General features: G+C 36.3%; 2 protein-coding genes across 2 annotated transcripts; one reads left to right on the top strand and one right to left on the bottom strand.

Annotated features, from left to right (window-relative positions):
- Positions 1-2083: 2083 nt before the first annotated feature.
- On the bottom strand, positions 2084-5670 carry LOC130630002 (tigger transposable element-derived protein 4-like). The gene is made up of 6 exons (XM_057443402.1): positions 5602-5670; positions 5311-5332; positions 4611-4756; positions 4099-4297; positions 3797-4052; positions 2084-3122 (listed from the first exon to the last, which is right to left on the bottom strand). The coding sequence occupies exons 1-6, from the start codon at positions 5668-5670 to the stop codon at positions 2084-2086; spliced, it is 1731 nt and encodes a 576-aa protein (XP_057299385.1).
- An 11987-nt stretch (positions 5671-17657) lies between these two features.
- Positions 17658-18056, top strand: LOC130629993 (protein FAM133A-like). Its single transcript, XM_057443393.1, has one exon. The coding sequence runs from the start codon at positions 17658-17660 to the stop codon at positions 18054-18056; it is 399 nt and encodes a 132-aa protein (XP_057299376.1).
- The last annotated feature ends 618 nt before the right edge of the window (positions 18057-18674 follow it).

Raw genomic sequence — 18674 nt, 5'->3', positions numbered from 1 at the left:
TTTAAGTAATTAAAAACACATATCTTATTAGTTTTTATGTATTTATGTTTGTATCATTATGTGGGATTGTATTTGCATACAAAATGATTGTAAAAAAATTTTCTTCATTTTTTATATAGTTTTGGAAAGCTTGTACCTTTTTTTGAAGGTGCATTTTATTAATTTGAACGTTTTTAACGCGCAAAAACGTATTGTATTTATCGCTTCATTAATAAGAAGATTTTAAAATATTAAATTATCAGCTTACGTTGGTATATTTACGTGGTATCCTTTTCATGCGGCAGAAGAAGAGTGAGTCGTGAAGGTCTGGATGATTCAATTTTTATTTTTACATGTCTTGGTTTTAATATACCTAGCTAGCTAAACTACTCTTTGTGCTTGAAGCCACCATGAAAAATATGGCTTCTATTGTCTTCCGGTGAAATAATTAATACCAGAAACTTAGAATACTATATGTCCAGGGTCTGGGGAAGTGTATATTAGGCACCAGAGTGTAGTATAGGTAGTGTTCATGAACTTCACTTCTGGTTAAGTTGGTTTCTGGTCTCACCCCTAATTTTGAGAATCGATTTATTAGGACATTTCCTTAGTTATTATATATATAACTGCTGGAGATTGAAACTGATTTTATCATGCAGTTTTGGAAACAATTTATAAAAAAATTGAACCACATTTTGCTGGAACCCATGAAGACTTACGAGTTGCAGCATCAATATTTGTGCGTCAACACCGTTATAAAGATGTTATTTTAACCTTGGAAGATACACATATAAGTGAAAGTGCTAATGAATCAATTTTTGATCAGTATACTTTTACTAAAACAGACAGTACACATGTACACTTTGTTGGGGTACGTTGAGTGAACTGTATTATCTCTTCTAACCACGTTGGCTAAAAGTATGTTTTTAAATAGTAATTTGAAAGTGTAACAACTTTTAAAATTAAAGTGAAATTACTATTTCCAGTAACCACTGTTAAAAATTTTGCGATCTAATGATGCCACTGGAGTAGAGACAAACTTTTTGCCACTTTCAATAGCATTTATGTAAAAATTGATAGGTGCATTTCTTATATGAAAAGATATATTACTTGTGGCAATGTAATAAGTACTTAAAACGTACCAGAAACTGTTTTTGTACATCCAACGATCGTACGGATATTGGAGGAGTTCAAAATTAACGGAATAATCAACAATTTCACTGCAACATTTTACAATAAATGATTTTTTCCACTTATCCTGCTTGAGGCACCCCGATTGTGCTTTAACACAAGTTCGTGTAATAATATTTGCAAGGCCAAATTGCACATTCTATTCCTTACATTCTGAAGATTTTTTTTCCATACCACTGACATCTCCTCGTAAGAAATTTTATGGAGCTTGCAATATATTACTTCTGTTGGTGTCTTCCGCATGTTCTATTCACACTAAAGCTGACTCTCTGTGCGTATACTTGCAAAATTCACCGGTTTTTACACGATAACTATGTTTTTCCTTTTTGTAATTGTCAACATCAACGGTGAACAATGAAAGAAGTTGTTCTTTCTGTTCACTCAAGTACACCAAGGGCGTAGACCCGTTGCACATTCGTGTTACAGTATATTTATTGTCAGTAAACGCGCACGTAGAAATTTTTGATAACTTTTTCATATTTTGAATAACTAAGGAAACATACTATTCGCAGCACCAGTCTTTTATTTGCGTTCATATTTGTAAGGGAACAGGGTTTATCGTAGGTGAGTGTTATGTTTCAGGGTCGATTAAAAGTCAGCCACGGGGAAAAGGAAATCGTTCGAGTTATGGAGACATTCGAGTTGTAGAGGTTTTCAACTTTTAGCGGAATATCCTCCCTTTACGTGAACCAGCTGGATAAAACGTTATATTTAATCTTAAGTCTAACTTTAAGGGGGCTATTAGGTTAATGAAAGTCAAAACAATACACTTTTAATGAATTTTTTAATGTTTATTTAGAAAAGACGTCGGTGATAACTGTTTGCTTACAACTCATATCAAAATCTTTGGCGATATTACGATTCAAGTCCCTCAGGGAAGCTATCATTTCTTCTCCAAAATGTGAAAAAATACTCAAGTCTTCGAGGACGTTGATAGCTGTACGCACTTGCTCGGCCGGTCGACCTCTTCTAATTCTTCGTCTTGAGTCCCAGTGATCTCAGCAATGATGTCAGCAGTCTTCAGACGCCCATGGGATGTACTGACTTCAATGTCAAAATCAATGAAATCTTCAGTTGATAAGTCAGGATCAATGTGGTCAGGAAACCTTCGTTTTATGTAAGAGAGTTCAGCAACGAGGGTTGGAATTGGGTCTTCTTCTACTTCGCTGGTTAAACTTTTAAAAGGGTCGTCATCTTCGTTGATCGCTCTTTCTGCATCCTTTTGGGAAATTCCTGATTTTCGAAAGCAATTGGTGAATGTTTTGTTGGAAACATCATCCCATGCTTTCCTTAGCATGTACATAGCTGCAAGAATCGAGAACTTCGGAGTCGATCTTTCCTCGTCCAAGGCTTTTATCAATTTCCGCACTGCTAGCGATCGATATTTTGCTTTCAGGGCGCGGATAATTCCTTGGTCCATAGGTTGGGTTCGGGACGTGGTATTTGGAGGAAGAAAGATCAATTCTACCCATTCCAGGTTTTCAACATGAGGATGTGCGGTACAATTGTCAATAATCAAAGCAATTTTTCGCTTAGAGACAGAGAATTTTCGATCAAGCTCGCGTACCCACTCTTCGAACAGCTCTCCAGACATCCAACTCTTCTTTTGCGAACGGTATCGACAGGGTAGTGTTTTGACACCTTTAAAGCAACGAGGGTTGGCGGACTTGCCGATTACAAACATTGGCAATCGTTTCCCCAAGGCATTACCAGCAGCTAAATCAGTAAGTCTAACTTTGCTGTGTTTTCCTCCAGAACACTTATCACCTTTCATATGCAAAGTTTTATTGGGAAGGCATTGAAAGAAAAGCCCAAATTCGTCGGCGTTAAAAATGTCTTCCAGAGGATAGCGGGAGAGAATGGTTGGTAATGTTGTCTCCGACCATGGCGCTGTCATTTCCTCAGTGACGGACCGTGATTCTCCAGCGATGGTTTTGAAGGATACTCCATACCTGAAAGGAATGGATGAGAAAAACGTTTATCTCTGTAGTTGTGACTAGTGTAGATGGAGCTTTACATTTTGTTTGATTCGAATCATGGAATTCTAAATTTAGAATGCCATGGCCATGATTCGAATAGAAAACATTCGATTGTTACCATGTTTTGACGAGTGAAAGAAAGCATGGAAGCCATGAAAGTCCAACAAGTCAAAAGATTAACAGACATTATTTGTTGTATAGAACTTCCTATCATTAAACTTATTACGTACGAAATCGACGCTTTTGTCATGGGGTATCATGTTTATAAAAGTAATTGGACACCCTCTGTTGGAGATGAATTTTATGGTTTCATGGAACCAACAAATAAAATGGATAAATATGCAGTTGCAGTCAAGAAAAATGATGGAGAAATCATTGGACATCTACCACTAGGAAAGTCAGGACGCTTTGCAAAAGTCATATTTTATTTTCTGAAGAATGACAGCTTCAATGTTTGCAAAATAACAATTACTGGAAAGTCATTGAATGCTGGTGATGGATTAAGGATGAAAGTCCCATGCAAATTATCCTTCCTCTCTGAAAGAGAGTCTATTGATATTTTGAAAAAACAACTACCAAAGCTATTGTAACATTTTTTTAGATTTTATCTTCACGAAGATAAACAAACAAAATCTTAGTCAACTAACCTGGTTTTCCATTTAGCCATCCACCCCTGAGAAGCTTGAAATGACTCGACACCCAACGCTTCGGCAAACTCAAGAGCTTTCTCTTTCAGCATCGGGCCACTGATTGGGATATTCTCACTTCTCATCATAAGTAACCATTTATGAACAGCTTTGTTCACATCTTCGAATTTTTCTGGCTTTGATCTCTTCGATGTTTGCCCGTTGTTAAACTGCTTGTAAATCTTTTCTTTATTTTTTTTTCCAAGTTGACAGGGTGCTTGGAGGAATTTTGAACTCTTTTGCCACGTCCTTTGGCGCAGTACCCTTTTCCAACGCTTTAAGAGCTTTGTACTTGATTTTGCACGACTTATTGTCAATTCGACGCTTTGATCCTGCCACAGACGACATTGTTATGAGAGTGTCTTTCTTTTGAAATTCTTTAGATTTTCTCGAAAACGTTCGAAAAAGACGTTCGAAAGGTTTGGATGACGCATCATTACTCATTCGAATTAATAATAAGGCCTGCAAAACACGTATTAACAAGATTTTTAGACCCAATTTATCAGGAAAACTGTTCGAATTTTGATTATGATGTCAGAAAATTCGAGTTATGGAGAGAAAAGTCTCCAAGGGACAAAAAAATTTGTTTGAGTTAAGGGAAGATTCGAGTTATGAAGGTTCGAGTTGTAGAGGTTTTTTTATAAGAGTTTATTAGGAAGTTTTAACGGTGCCAACGAATTTGTTCGAGTTAAGGAGAGATTCGAGTTATAGAGGTTCGAGTTATGGAGACTCTACTGTAATTATAAAAGATTACAGTCAACACAACTTAAGCAACCTCAGGAGACATAACTGTTGCACCTCTGAGTAGGCTATGCCTGAGTAATCGATGAAGGACTTCATTTGCTTTTGTTCCTTGTCCTGGGGTAATTCTTTTTACTGCATAACCAGGGGTTTTTATGGTCCGAACAGCGCAGAAGTCATCTTTTTGTCGAAAATGAAAGTGTTCATCAGTAAGTAATAACGGGGTTTCATGGGTAATTGGGTCGCATGAAAGAAATCTAACTTTATATCAACATAGGGGAAATAACGGTGATAAAAGTTTTGTTCAACACAACATTAGTTGATGAAGAATGCATTGTCATATTCCGGGTAAAAGCCAATAGACTTTCCAGACTTAATGTAATTAAATGTATGGTTTCATTCTAAGGTCAATACTATCCATTTCATTTTTATAACTTGTTTCCTGCCTTGATATTCTGATTATTATGAAGTCCTGGCATTGCTGCAATCCCCTCAGACATTTGTGTGAAATACACTCCACGTACAACTGGATAAAAAACATACTTCCACAAATGAAATCCAAAAATTAATCTTGAGTGCTTCATAATACTAAAGCGTTGTTGCAGTACCCACCAAGCAAGTTGTTGAATAATTTGAAAGCGAAGTGGCTACAAGTACGTGACCGTACCTTTATTTATTTATTTTTTGCTAGAAGTTAGATATCACGTATTTTTACTATTTATTACTAGAAGTACGGCATTCACGTATTTCTTTTTTCTAGAAGTAGGAGAGTTGACGATGAAAAGATATTTTCTTATTTACATTTCTACAAGTTTGACTACGTGTGCTACAAGGCTGATTGTATGTTTTCAGGCTATTATGCTCATATTAGTCAAAAAATGAAGAATATTGAGGCTGAGCCGAAAAAACACTATTCTTTTTAAAGAAGCATTAGGAAAATCTTATAGCATTTCTGCAGATCTACGCGTGTGCGTTAAAACATTCTCGGCAGAACCATATGCGTCTCGCCAGTAATTTTGTTTTACCAATACAGGACAAATGGTACCAATTAAGGCAACAGTTACATCCAACGGATTGGGATTCTGCCAGAGCATTTTGGCAAGTCTCACAAAGCCAATTTTATTTTCTCTTTGAAAATCTAAATAGCTCTTTCCAGGCCTCATTTTCTAAGCATTCTTTAATAGATGTTAATTGAACACATTGATCTGTCAATTTAGGGTGCAGGTTGTCTCGGAGATCGTTTTTTGTGATCAACAACGTGCCATTGATAACCCATGATACACTATGGAATGAGTTTTTCACTCTTTTTCTTTGGAAGACCAATGACATTAAATATTCCTTTTGGTCTTCCTTTTTTGGCATCTTCGGTTGAAGCTTTATGACGGAAAACTCTAAATTAATCTAAGAAAATCTAACCATAGGTACTGTTTGCTCTTTTTTACGCTAGCTAGCTAAGTGCTATCTATCTAAATTCTATTGTTATTCTATCTAAATCTGTAGTTTTAAGCTAGCTAGCTTTAGAAGTGAGTGGGGAATAAGAATGGGTTTATACATGAAAGCAAACTAAATATACCCTTTCTTTGATTTCTTGAACAAGTCCTACCGTCAGTTTCAATATAACTTAGGTTAATGAAAGGTTTGAGTTTAAGGCGGTATATGTCCGAGAAATGGTCATGTGATGTTAGTAAGGGTGACTTATGTATCACGTGGCTAAAAAGTGTAGGTTGATTTAGTCACAATTGGAACATCCAATTTCTCGCTTAGCCATCTTTAAAAACAACAGAAGCACTCCATCGCGGCATTTTAAAATAATGCCTTGTTTCGCGGACACACTTAGCGTATTATTATATAGATAATTGTAATTTAGGGTCAACAAAATCGTCTCTGTTTCCGTATAGTTTGGCCATAAAATTGATAAAACGAGGCATTTAAAAGAGACGAGTGTTATATATTTGCGAATTTTCGTATTGATGCAAGATAATTGTCATTTAGTGCAAAACAAAAATTGAAAATTTTGATGTATAGGGGCGATCATGCGTAAACGAAGACTGGTTGGGTATGGCTAAAGAGATTTTGAAAAACAACAAGATTAATGCATATGTCTTTGTAGAAGCAGTCCGCATTTTGCTGGAATACGGTCGAAGCAAAAATCGAAACTTACTGCTAATTGGTTCAGCAAATTGTGGCAAGACATGTCTGTTGACCCCGTTGACACAGATTTACGACACATTTTCAAATTCTTCATGAAATAAATCCGCCTTTGCTGGTGTCGAAAACAAAGAACTTATTTTCCTAAATGACTTGCGCTGGAACCAAAACATGATTCCATGGCAACAATTCCTCAACTTGCTAGAAGGACAACTTGTCCCTTTCTCAACACCAAAGACACACTACTCCAAAGACATTTGCATACAAAATCACATACCAATATTTGTGACAAGCATTTCCACAATTAAATGTTCTGGCAAAAGTAACAACAAAGACGGGGAAGATGCAATGATGAAGACGAGGTGGCGAACGTTTCACCTATTTGCTCAAATACAGTTTGCAGTAGATGTTTCGCCAAACTTGTGTTTATCCGTTGTGACGAATAACAACCACGTATTTAATGTTACTTTGGTTCTGTTCTATCACAGAGACATTCTACCTAAGACGAATTATGTTGTACACAAACATTTTTGACTTTCAAAACTGTTAGGAGCTTATGTTATTATTTTGTTCAGACGTTTTAGCAATTGGTGTTGTGTACACCATGTAATTTGCGCATACAACAAGTCAAATTATATTATAACACACATATATAGTTTACTATGCCTTCCTACAAAAACAACAAACAAAAAGTCAACGAGTAACCATCGAGTAACCATAGGGGGTTTAGAGGATTTCTTAACAAAATTGACGAGTAACACGAGTAACCATATTTTATATTAAAGGAATACTATACATTCTTTATATACAGTACGGTTACTCGTGTTAGTCGTCATATCCTGCTGGGAAAACCTGTAAACAGCCTATGGTTACTCGATGGTTACTCGTTGCTCCAAAACTTGCACAATTTTACAAGGTCTTTCACAAGCTTAGTGCCGGGTACGACGTCCCTTACCTTTTATAACCTCATCAACACGTTTTGGCATGGAACCAATTGCGGAAGGATAATTTAAAAGTGTACACGGCGACAGAATTGCACATAGGTTTCTTTCTCAAGTCTTCTTTTCAAGGCCTGTTTCTTAAGCTGGATACCAACCAAATGAAAGACGTTTTCAATGGGGTTAAGATCGGTGTGAACGAGGTGGAATCTTGAAAAGTCTGCACCTGAAAGGAACCCATAGCATTATGCGACAAACGAGAGTTTTGTGAAGGGTCTCCATCTTGAAGAAACAGTCTCCCGCGCTGGTTATTTCTACGTTCAAACATTACTGGAAAGCGACCCCTGAAAAAATGTGCACACTTTTCACCACTGAGACCACCTTCATACTGATGACACTCAATTACACCTTTTCCATACGCAATCGTTACCATGAACTTAGCCATCCTACCGCCACTGCCCTCCTTATTTCATTTGGCCGTACACTCTCTGCTTAAACCTTCACCTCTTTTCCGCCACATCCGTGTCCTTGTTGTTTTTGCTGCCTTGCATGGATTTGTTTTATGCACCCAGCCAGTTTCATCAAGGTAGAAAGATATCACTAAAATTACCCACAGGTATATCATGATCCGCACAACAAAATTTTAAGTTTCAATAAGTTGAATCAACTAGCAAGGCATGTATAAAACAACTCAACACAATACAAGATAATTAACCTTAATAACTTACTGTCTGTCCAAAAATTTGGAGGCAATTTTTTACATTTTTTGGCAAATTTTAGCCGTTTTGTTGAATCCCCTTTGGTAAGAATACCTTTCTTCCTGCACTGATAAAAACCATATTTGTGTTTCTTTAACACCCGTCAACAGTACGGTTGCTCAAGTAGAGCCACTAGCCGTCTGGATATCCTGCGATGAAAAGGTGCCAACAATCTCGCAAAGTTGCGTCAAGTTGCGCAGTATCGTTCTTTCATCCCTGTCGCAAAATTTCCTTGCCCTGCCCCTGTTTCCATGGTGACGGTCCTCAAACTCAACTGCAACGTTACCCTTCATATGCCTTAACAAAGTCGTTTTGGAATAGGCTGGATACCTTCTTTTTATTTCTGCAATACCAATTCCACTCTCCTGGTGAAGGTATTTTATGTACGTTGAGAGAGATGATGGCATTCTTTTGCATGGTTTTCTTTTGTTCTCCATTTTTTTTATTTTTTGTGTGTTTACGCACTATAACGATAAAGACAAGAATGTTGTTCATTTAAGATAGAATTTTCAGACAGTCCCGGACAAAATATTTGGAACTTTTGAGGAAAATCCTCTTCTTGGCCCCTTGCCCCCTATTTCAATGTTGCCGGGCTGCCGACTGGTCATAAGGCACCTTGCAACATTAAAATGGGGGAAGGGGATGTGAGCAGGGCAAAAACATGTAAAATGTGAAAAGTTCGAATATACTTTGTCCGGGATTGTAGGTTGTGAAATACATGTCAATAACACCTAAAAATGATACCTGCTATAATGTTCTATTACTAAAAGCAAATCATTTTAATATGCTTAATATGATTGCAAAGATATAAATAGATTAGAATTCCATTCAACACAAAAGAAAAAATGATCTCTAGAATTGTGTTTTAGAGAGAGCTCGTAATAGGAGCACTCGCAAGCAATTTTTGTGTGAAAAAAATTGAATTGCGTAGGTTACGTAGGATCGCACATGCAGTTATATTAATGTACACGTTTTGTCCCAATAGTACTATTTTCTCCATTTAGAGATTCGGCTATCTATTGTGTTCCCTATTTTCTTCCTAAAACACCACATAATAGTCCTAATTGCGCAATGTCAACTTTGTTTCATTCTGCGCAATTGTGTAAGTTTGTTAGTACTACAAATAAATGAAAAACCACGCACAAAAGAAACCTTGACTTGATTGCACTAGTAAATGTATAAACTTTAAATGTCACAATAAATAAAGAAATATAAAATTTATCATATAACCTACACCACGTTATAACCCGCACCAACAGTAAAAGTTGTAAAAATCAACATATAACCCGCGGGTTATATACTGGAAAATACGGTAAGGAAAAAAGAAAAACGTTTTTGCACAAACTGGTAATTTCTTGTTTCAAAAACTATTTTTGTACTAAGTTTTCTCCAAGCCTTTTAAGTATCTATGTGTCCCATACAATTTCCGGCCTCCAAACCTAAAATGTGTACTGAATAGTAATAAGAAAACAAGAGTTTAGGAGGTGAAAAATAGAATTTCTTTTTCTCAATGTTGAAATACTACCATGGGGTACCCTTTATCAGTAAATATATACTTTCAACTATAGTTACAAAAATCCCTTTGTCTATACTCATCAGTGGCTTTCCAACTCTCTTGTGATTTCTTGGTTGGCTAAAGGTGCCTGGTACACATTTTGTTAATGTCTTTCGCTCATATAGCAGTAGAAGACATTTGGGGACATCCAAAGAGGCAAACAACGTGCAAATCCGTTGTCTGTTTTTCAGAGCGATAATGTCTCGTCCAGAATTTAAAATGAGAGATTGGCAAATGGAATTCACTGCGTGGCAACTAGACATATGACTCTCTGAAGACTGGGAATTTGCAAAGAAGATTTTATTTGTAGGCAACACAGAACCAACTTTCCTAAAATCTTCGTTTGCTATTTTCTTCAGTGCCTCGACTGTGTCTGGTGGAATTAAAATCGGAACTAGTTAATTGTTACCCTTGCCATACATGTACATTATTTTAAGCTCCTTTACCAACAACTGGTTAATATAATCGAGCTGTTTTAAACGTTGCTTATTGATCTGTGCGATATTCATGCTGTCATGGAAATCTTTCAATTGAATCCTAGCAGGTTCTCCACCTAAAAAAGTTTTTTAAAATTAGTATAAAAAGCACATGTGGAAAGCTACAGCCAGAGTCACAAGTTCTGGCGCACAGGAAGGTTTTACTTTTTTGACATATACATTTTTTCTATTTGTGTTCCTTCTGTAACCAGTTCGTTTATGTTGTTAGCTCTGTCTTGTGTCGTATTGTTTGGTGTGAAAGCAAGAAAGTGTATTCAGAACCTTTTCCTGGGAGCCTAATTCCAATTTTATTTACATCCACCGTCCCTGTAGACAAGATACTTCAGTCCAGCTTGCTGTATTGTAAACCTTTTTTATTTCACGCATACGTATCATTACTGTTATTTGCCTAATCAGGTTCTGATAATACTGTTATCAATGAGGGCCCCATGAAAAGTGTCTAGTGCATTTAAAGCTCCCATTAGAGCTACGTAAGGCATGCAAGTATGTTGTTGCAAAAATATTTTGGGAGTGTGATTAATATTTAAGAAACATTTCGGTGCAAAAATTGATTACTTGCCTACAACTTGTTGTTCGATTTTTTCACCAGGTACTTAAAAACTCCAGTCTCGCGTCCTAATGTTACAACTCCCACATAGTGGTTTAGAGCATTTTTGTTTTAAAACGCACGACGCAGAGCCCCTCGAAAATAAATTTGTGACACTGATTTTTCGTTTTATTTAGATCATGTTTTGTAAGATTACCTATAGCATAAGTTTTATTGTGATGTTCGTTTCATTTTAAAAAATATACATTGTCTTCTCTTGCTAACTGTCAATCTTCTTTTTTTCTTAACAATTTCGAACGTTAAACAATAATGTGAAACATGAGAGTTAATTGTCCAGTTCAATATTTTAGTTCTGACTGTTACCAAGATTGCACAGAATTAGGATCGATCTCAATTTTCCAAACCACTGTCTTGTTCCTCTGGGTCATTTTCATTGTCAGAATCTAATAAAACATTGTCCTAAGGTACTGTTAAGATTAAAAGATAAAGACAGCTCCCAATAACAAATACTTTCGCATCAAATATTTATTTGCAGCTATCTGCAGCTCTTCAAAAAGTTTTTACCAATAAACTATCTTTCCTGTAATGTAGAAATACTGTAAATGCAAACGCTTGTGTTGACTGTAGGTTATAAAGGTGTTATATTTTGCTTCTGATTTCTTTTTTTTCTGCAAACATGCAATGTCATGAGCTATGGAAATGAGAAAAATGATGGGATATTTTATCTCCTCTACCTATAAATCAGCACACAACAGTAAGATTTAAAATACATCAATTCCTATGAACCACATCACATTCATTACAAACTACGGCACCACGTAACCACTAAACTACAGCGCCACATTAATGTATATAGATATTCTATCAATGTGTTGGTTTAATTTTCTTACTCAAGTTGTGTTTGGTGAGGCCCAGGAAGATCCACAATAACAAGTGTGGGAATTTATAAAAGAAGAACAAAGAGAGCTTAAAGTATTAAGAGGGAGCATATATCCTATCTTTCTAATAATATCTGTTCCCTGCTAAACTTTTCTTATAACAGTGTGTAGATGTTCCTTCCAATTAAATATATTACCAAGAATAACTCTCAAATATTTTGTTGATTTGACTCTCAATAAACACCACTGGCATTGCGACGACTAATGAGTCACAAAAGTACAGGACTAAAAGAGTGACTTTTTAATGACCTCTTTGACCTTAGGAGGGAGTAGACAATAACAGAACATCAATCATGAACACTGTATAAAATATGCCGTGCATTTTGTTTACTTTGATTCAATTCATTCTGTTGATCAAAATTAATATTTAGTTAGAATGGAAATGGTCAATGCTAATTTAGTGACAAATGTGCCAATCAAAACACAAAGAAGCTTTATGCTTGTGCAGTCAAAAATGCAGATTTAGTAGCATAAGTCAGCCGCCTGAAGGCAGTCACCCCAGGTTGGTCCAAAATCTCGGTGGTTTTAGTCATGTATTGTTTAAAGAGCTATTTAAATGTGGTAAAATTTGACTATCCAGTCATCAAATAGTTTTGATTTCAGTGATTCTTCAGAAAAAACACCTCTTATCCTAACGTAATACACCATTCTTGGTGCAATACTGTCCATTGTAATTTACGACCACATTCTTTTCTGTTTCACCACTGAATGCAAATACCCAGTATTTATTTCCTCACACAATGATCATCGGGCCAGAAAACAACACCAGTCCTTCCGTCCCACTGACCATCAACCGGCACAAACTAAAATTAAGAACTAATTAAAAACTCTTGCATTAAAAACGACACTTTGTATTGTACCCCCGCTTTCATTTGTTTTTGTAACGACGTTTCATTGAACCTACTACTTTCTCCAACATCTCCACATGCTCCCTGAAGACAATAAGACATGCACAATACTTTTTAATTAACAGAAATGTAGAAAAAACAAATATAATTTAACAACACAATTACCATCACATCATTCAGTCCACCAACCGCATCTCCTCCAGCACCTCCACTTTTATCGTTCACTCTACCAACCACATCCCCCCCAACACCCCCACTTTCATCGTTTACTCCACCAATCACATCTCCTCCAACACCTCCACTTTCATCGTTCACTCCACCAACCACATCTCCTCCAACACCTCCAATTTCATCGTTCACTCCACCAACCAGAAACTGTTTTGTACATCCAACGATCATACTGATAAGGCTTTTTTTGCACTTAGCCTGCCTCAGCCTCCCTGACAATTTGCTTGTAATGGCTAAAAACAAGTAATAAAATAAAATACACTGTTTTTAAGAATTACTTAAAGTACCAAAGATATGGAAGAAATGAAACCTGTAAGATGACTTTGTATTTGTATGTAAAAAATTATATGCAGCTTGCAATATATTTCTTTTGCTTGTTTCTGAAACGGTCTCTGTACGTGTATACAAGGAAAATCCGGCTGTTTTAACACGATAACCATGTTTTCTTTCTTGTATTTGCCCAAATCAACGATGAGTAATGAAAGAATTTGTTCTTCCTGTTGACTGAGATATATTAACGGCGTAGGGACGTTGCACATTCGTTGTACATTATATTTACTGTCAACACACGCGCACGTAGAAATTTTTGATAATTTTTTCATTCTGCAATAATTTTAATAATGCAATAAAATATTTGCGAAGTTACAACCACTCTTTTCTATTTGAATCTTCTTCACTTTTTGCTTCTGCTGTTTCATTTATCTAAACTGACATATATAAAATGCAGTCAGCTATGGCATAAGGCAGTAATACTATTTAGTACAAAAAATAGCAATATGCCTTTTTATCGTGAAGTCGCAGACCACAGCTTCTTTTCAACTATTTATAAGAATTTAATGCGTTCACCGTTTTCGAAAGTTGATTAAGTTATTAAAAATGGCCCGAAAAATGTATAAGTTTCTAATACAAGAAAAGAAAGATAGTAAATTTGTGGACAAGTAATGAATAAGTTAATAAATTTCTCACTGAAGATCGTTTCCTTTTTGTGCATTCTCTTTCCATGATGTGCAATTTAATGTCTTTCAATTAAAAAGGAATTTAAAATTGTACAGGAGTATTTTCCACTTTCCGAAGCGCTATATCATTTCCGTCGTTAAATTTTGTGTCCTTAGTTCTGAAAATATTATTTAAGGTACAGACTTTTAGCACAGTAATTATTATTCCAGTAAATGTTTACAAAATCTATGTATGTACGATGTGTATGCAATGTAAACAATATAACATGTCGCCAATCCGATTACTTCTTCTTCGTTCTTTTTCTTTGACTCTTCTTCCGGCTGTTTAACTGCTGCAACGCTGTCCTCCTCGTCTTTGTCATTAAGCATGGCCAATAAAGACCTTTTTGTTGCGGAGGAAGATGAAGCAGACGTGTTTGGTGACTTGTCAATGCACAAATCATAATAATTCTTCAAGGTTGTTTCCTGCTCCACCCTGCTCCGCAACAAAGGGTAAATTGCTATGGACGAATCGAGCGCATTTTAGGTGAAGTGCTGTTGAGAACAGCGCTGCACCAGTCTTCAGCGCAAGATCTAAGTACTTATCGAATATCTAAATATGAAAAGAGAATTATAGCACATTGTGACATTAGTGCATTGTTTTAATGAATAAGTGTTTGAAATGAGTTACTTCTTCACCCTTTTCGGGCAGCGCAGCCCCTGTTACCGCCAAAGTAACTTTTCAATTTTGACTATGACGGTTTGTTTTCTTCACATTCTCTATGAAATGGTTGCAACGATTCTTTGACTTTAGATATGCGCCCTTTCACAATGTTATTTAACTTTTTATCCGCCAGCAACGGCAAGTTTTCATCAATCGTCTCAGAGTTTGTTTCAACAGTTTCGAGGAATTCTGACAACGCTACGTTAGGACGATTCAGCCATTCGCATGTGAAGGACCTTAATTTTTTGCGAAAATCACCATCAGAACCCGTTTCTTCTTTCGTTGCAAGACCATAACCGCGTATAAAATCTTTCGCTAACTGGTTCAAGAAGTTCACAGCTGTTTTAGAGGTTTTTTTATTAGACATTTCTAAATGAGGGAAAACATACCGATAATTATAAGAAAAAAATAATCATTTTACGTCAAAAAATATTGAAGAATAAAGCGTAACAATAAAACACTCACCGATGTGCAATATGAAGCACTGTCAGATTTGGCGGCTAAATGTAGAATGCAAATGCAGTTGCTTCCATCAGTATTCATACCTTTTTTTCATAACAAATAAAATGACATTTGACCCCCAGAATTATTAGCCAAATCTCATTGGTTGAACGTCTATCTCACCACTTTGCAACGCTCATTAATATTTTTTGCGTTGTGTAATTGGCTGAGATTGCAACATTCCATTTTATTCCATCCAATGAATGATTTTTTCAACATTAATATGATTGGATAAAAATAATCACACCTTTTTACCCTGTAGTTCAATATGTCCGAAATTGTTGCAGGTGCAACCCCTGTGTAAGGATTAAATGGGAATCCTCTTTACGTCAAATCTCATACACAGACTGATTTTTATGGCTCTCAGACGCTATGGTGTACCAGAATCCTGGATAGGGCTCATACAGCTATACTACGACAGCCTGTGGAGTAAGTCTTTTTCGGCTTCTGCTCCATCCAGTTGGCATCAACACTGTAGGGGGATTTTTATCGGCTGTACACTTTCCATTATACTATTTCTTGCATCTATACACGTTATTATTGAATATGTTTTTGTTACTCCCACCCTTTTTGATACTGAAGGTAATAAAACAAAATCCCAGACCAACCCTCAATAAAAGCTTTTATGGATGATATATTCGTAATGTCCACGTCAATTCCAAGTACTCAAAATTTATTAAACAGGTGTACAACAGCTCTTGATTGGGTAGGCATGTCGTTTAGGCCTTCTACATCACACAGCATTGTTATTGATAAGGGAAAAGTCGTCCAAAGTTCACCGTTTTACAGTTGGCAGCGAAAAAATTCCATCCATTCATTCTAATCCAATTAGGTTTTTAGGCAGAACAATAAACTCATCCCTGTCTGATTCTGCTGCAATACAAGAATTTCTAAATGATGCCGAAGACAAACTTATAGCTATAGAAAGGTGCTTTCATAAAGGGGTCCATAAGGTTTGGTTTTTACACCATCTGTTAATTCCCAGAATCCGTTGGCCATTATTAATCTATGAAGTTTCTCTATCTACTATCACAAAAATAGAGCAAAGATTTTCTGTTGTCATTAGGAAATGGTTAAAACTACATCATTCAATTTCCAACATTTCCTTATATTCCTCGACATCGCCTTGTCCTCTTCCCCTGAAAAGTCTTGCATCTGTTGTCAAATCTGACAAAATCAGTGGACATCTGTTACTAAGAGATTCTGTCGACCTTTGTGTGTCTAAGTGCGTACCAGAAGCTGGAAATTGGAAAGTTAGTGAGGCAGTTCTTTCGGCGGATAGTCAACTCTATTTCAAAAGGATTTTAGATTTGCATCAGACTGGTCGAGCTGGCTTAGGGCTTCTAGACCACAAAAATATACCACCAAAAGGCACTTATGCTTACCGAAAGCTTGTTTCCAATATTATTGAAGAAAACGAAGAAGATATTTACCATGCCAGAGCTGTACAGTTGCATTTGCAAGGCAATTGGACAAAATGGTGCTCTTTTGTGAAAAATGATTTATCTTGGAGAACAATTCCTTCACTGCCACAATGTCTAACTTTCTTTTGTATAGGAGCAACCTTCCCTCTGCAACCAATCTTGTGAGATGGGGAGTTGAGAAAGACAAAAGTTGCATTATGTGCAAGAAACCATCCTCAAATGTCTCTCACATATTCGGTGCCTGTAGGACCTCTCTTTCGCAGGGTAGACACACATACCGGCATGACTTGGTTTTAACAGTTTTGGTTAAGGTATTAAAAGAGTTTTTGGTATCATATGAACCTCTTAAGGTTTCCAAGTGCAACAAAATTAATTTCATTCCGGCCGGTCAATCACCATTTAAGAAGTGGCATACAAAGTGTCCAGGCCTTCTTCACCTTGCTTCCGATTGAAAAATACTGTCAGATTTAGATTCCGTTTTAGTTGTTCAACCATACATTGCAACAACGCAACTACGCCCAGACGTGTTATTAATATCCAGTTTTTCCAAAACTGTAATTATGGTAGAACTGACTTGTCCATGGGAAGAGAACACGGAATATTGGCACAAACGAAATCTTAAAAAATATTCTTCACTTTGTTATGCTATGAAAAACCAATGGATGGATCGTGCATTTCTTTGCCATTGAGGTGGGTGCAAAGGGTTTCTGTTCAGAATCAGTAAGGACCTGTTTTCGTCGCTTTGGTTTCCCTAACAAGCCTTTACGTTCCCTATTAAAATTCCTAACTTTTACCTCCATGAGTGCCTCTTTTTACATCTAGATGTTTCTAAATTCTACCACTTGGGTTGAGCCTTAAAAGGCCCCAATCATTCCTGAAGTTTCTGTCACAAATATGGAATGTAGGAAGTCAAAAGACCCTGACAAATCTTCCGCAAGTCACTTTGTTCGCTACACGAATGGTCAGAGCTCTTCGTGAATTAAAATAAAAACATTTTAATCCACGAATATCCTACAAAAAATCCAATAAATCTTTGTAATATGGAACAACAAGATAATATTGTCAATGAAGAGTCTAATGTCACCGAGAGTTTTGAATTAGAAGAACAAAATAATGAAACTGCTGGAGACTCTAATAAGCCAGCATGTGAGCCAGCTGGAGAAAACTCGTTTTACGAGCAAGCTATGAGAGAGGAGGAGGATGTAACTCCAAGGCGAAAGGTAAGGTCTTCCAAAAAGAAGTCCAAAAAAGGGAGGAAAAGAAAAAGATCTCCATCCACCTCCTCGTCTTCTTCTTCAGATAGCTCTTCAGATGAATCAGGAGAGGAAAACAAAATGGTAAAACGATTTAAGATAGTTCCCAAAGCAGAGGAACACAAGTGGAAACTCCCAACTGGGATGGCAGATTATGCCAACCAGCATTTTCAGAATTATATATAGTTGTCTATGCTAATTTGATAAACATTCACAGATGTACCTAGTATCACTTATCTGCATTATATTCTGCATAAATAATTAAGCAATACTATTCAGAATCCTGAAAGGAGCAGATTTAACTAATATTATTTTTCATTACTTTGCAGGTTACGCATAAAAATTGGAGAATGTGTCCAATGGCTCCCGCACTGTGCTATTTTGTCGTTACGAATAAATGTATGTATATACATTCATTTTATTAATTATTTATTTATTTTGCGTGACAGACAGACAGACGTTTACAGGTATAATATAGATGGGTTATTGGCTTGAAACTTTTATGGGGTGTTTTTGGACTAGTCTTAAGAACAAAGAATATATTGCAAACTATTTTTTACAGGTCTGGTACCAAGCAAAACAACTTCCGACATGGAAATAAATGTATGTACCAATAATTTTATGTATATTTTTCTTAACTTATTTCTTAATTTATTTATTATTTGGTCTAACCTGGTAAGCATTCAAGCAGTATTATAAGATGCTAGTTTTGAAAACAGTGAAACTGTTTACTATTTACTCTTCTGGCATCCTTCTCCTGACAAATGCTACAATTGAGCTGTTAGAAAATAATTTTTAGGGCAA

This window comes from Hydractinia symbiolongicarpus, chromosome 1, assembly GCF_029227915.1.
Source record: "Hydractinia symbiolongicarpus strain clone_291-10 chromosome 1, HSymV2.1, whole genome shotgun sequence".
NCBI classification, from domain to species: Eukaryota; Metazoa; Cnidaria; class Hydrozoa; order Anthoathecata; family Hydractiniidae; genus Hydractinia; species Hydractinia symbiolongicarpus.
Note: the sequence above shows the minus strand (reverse complement) of the source record. Positions and strands in the feature narration are given on the sequence as shown.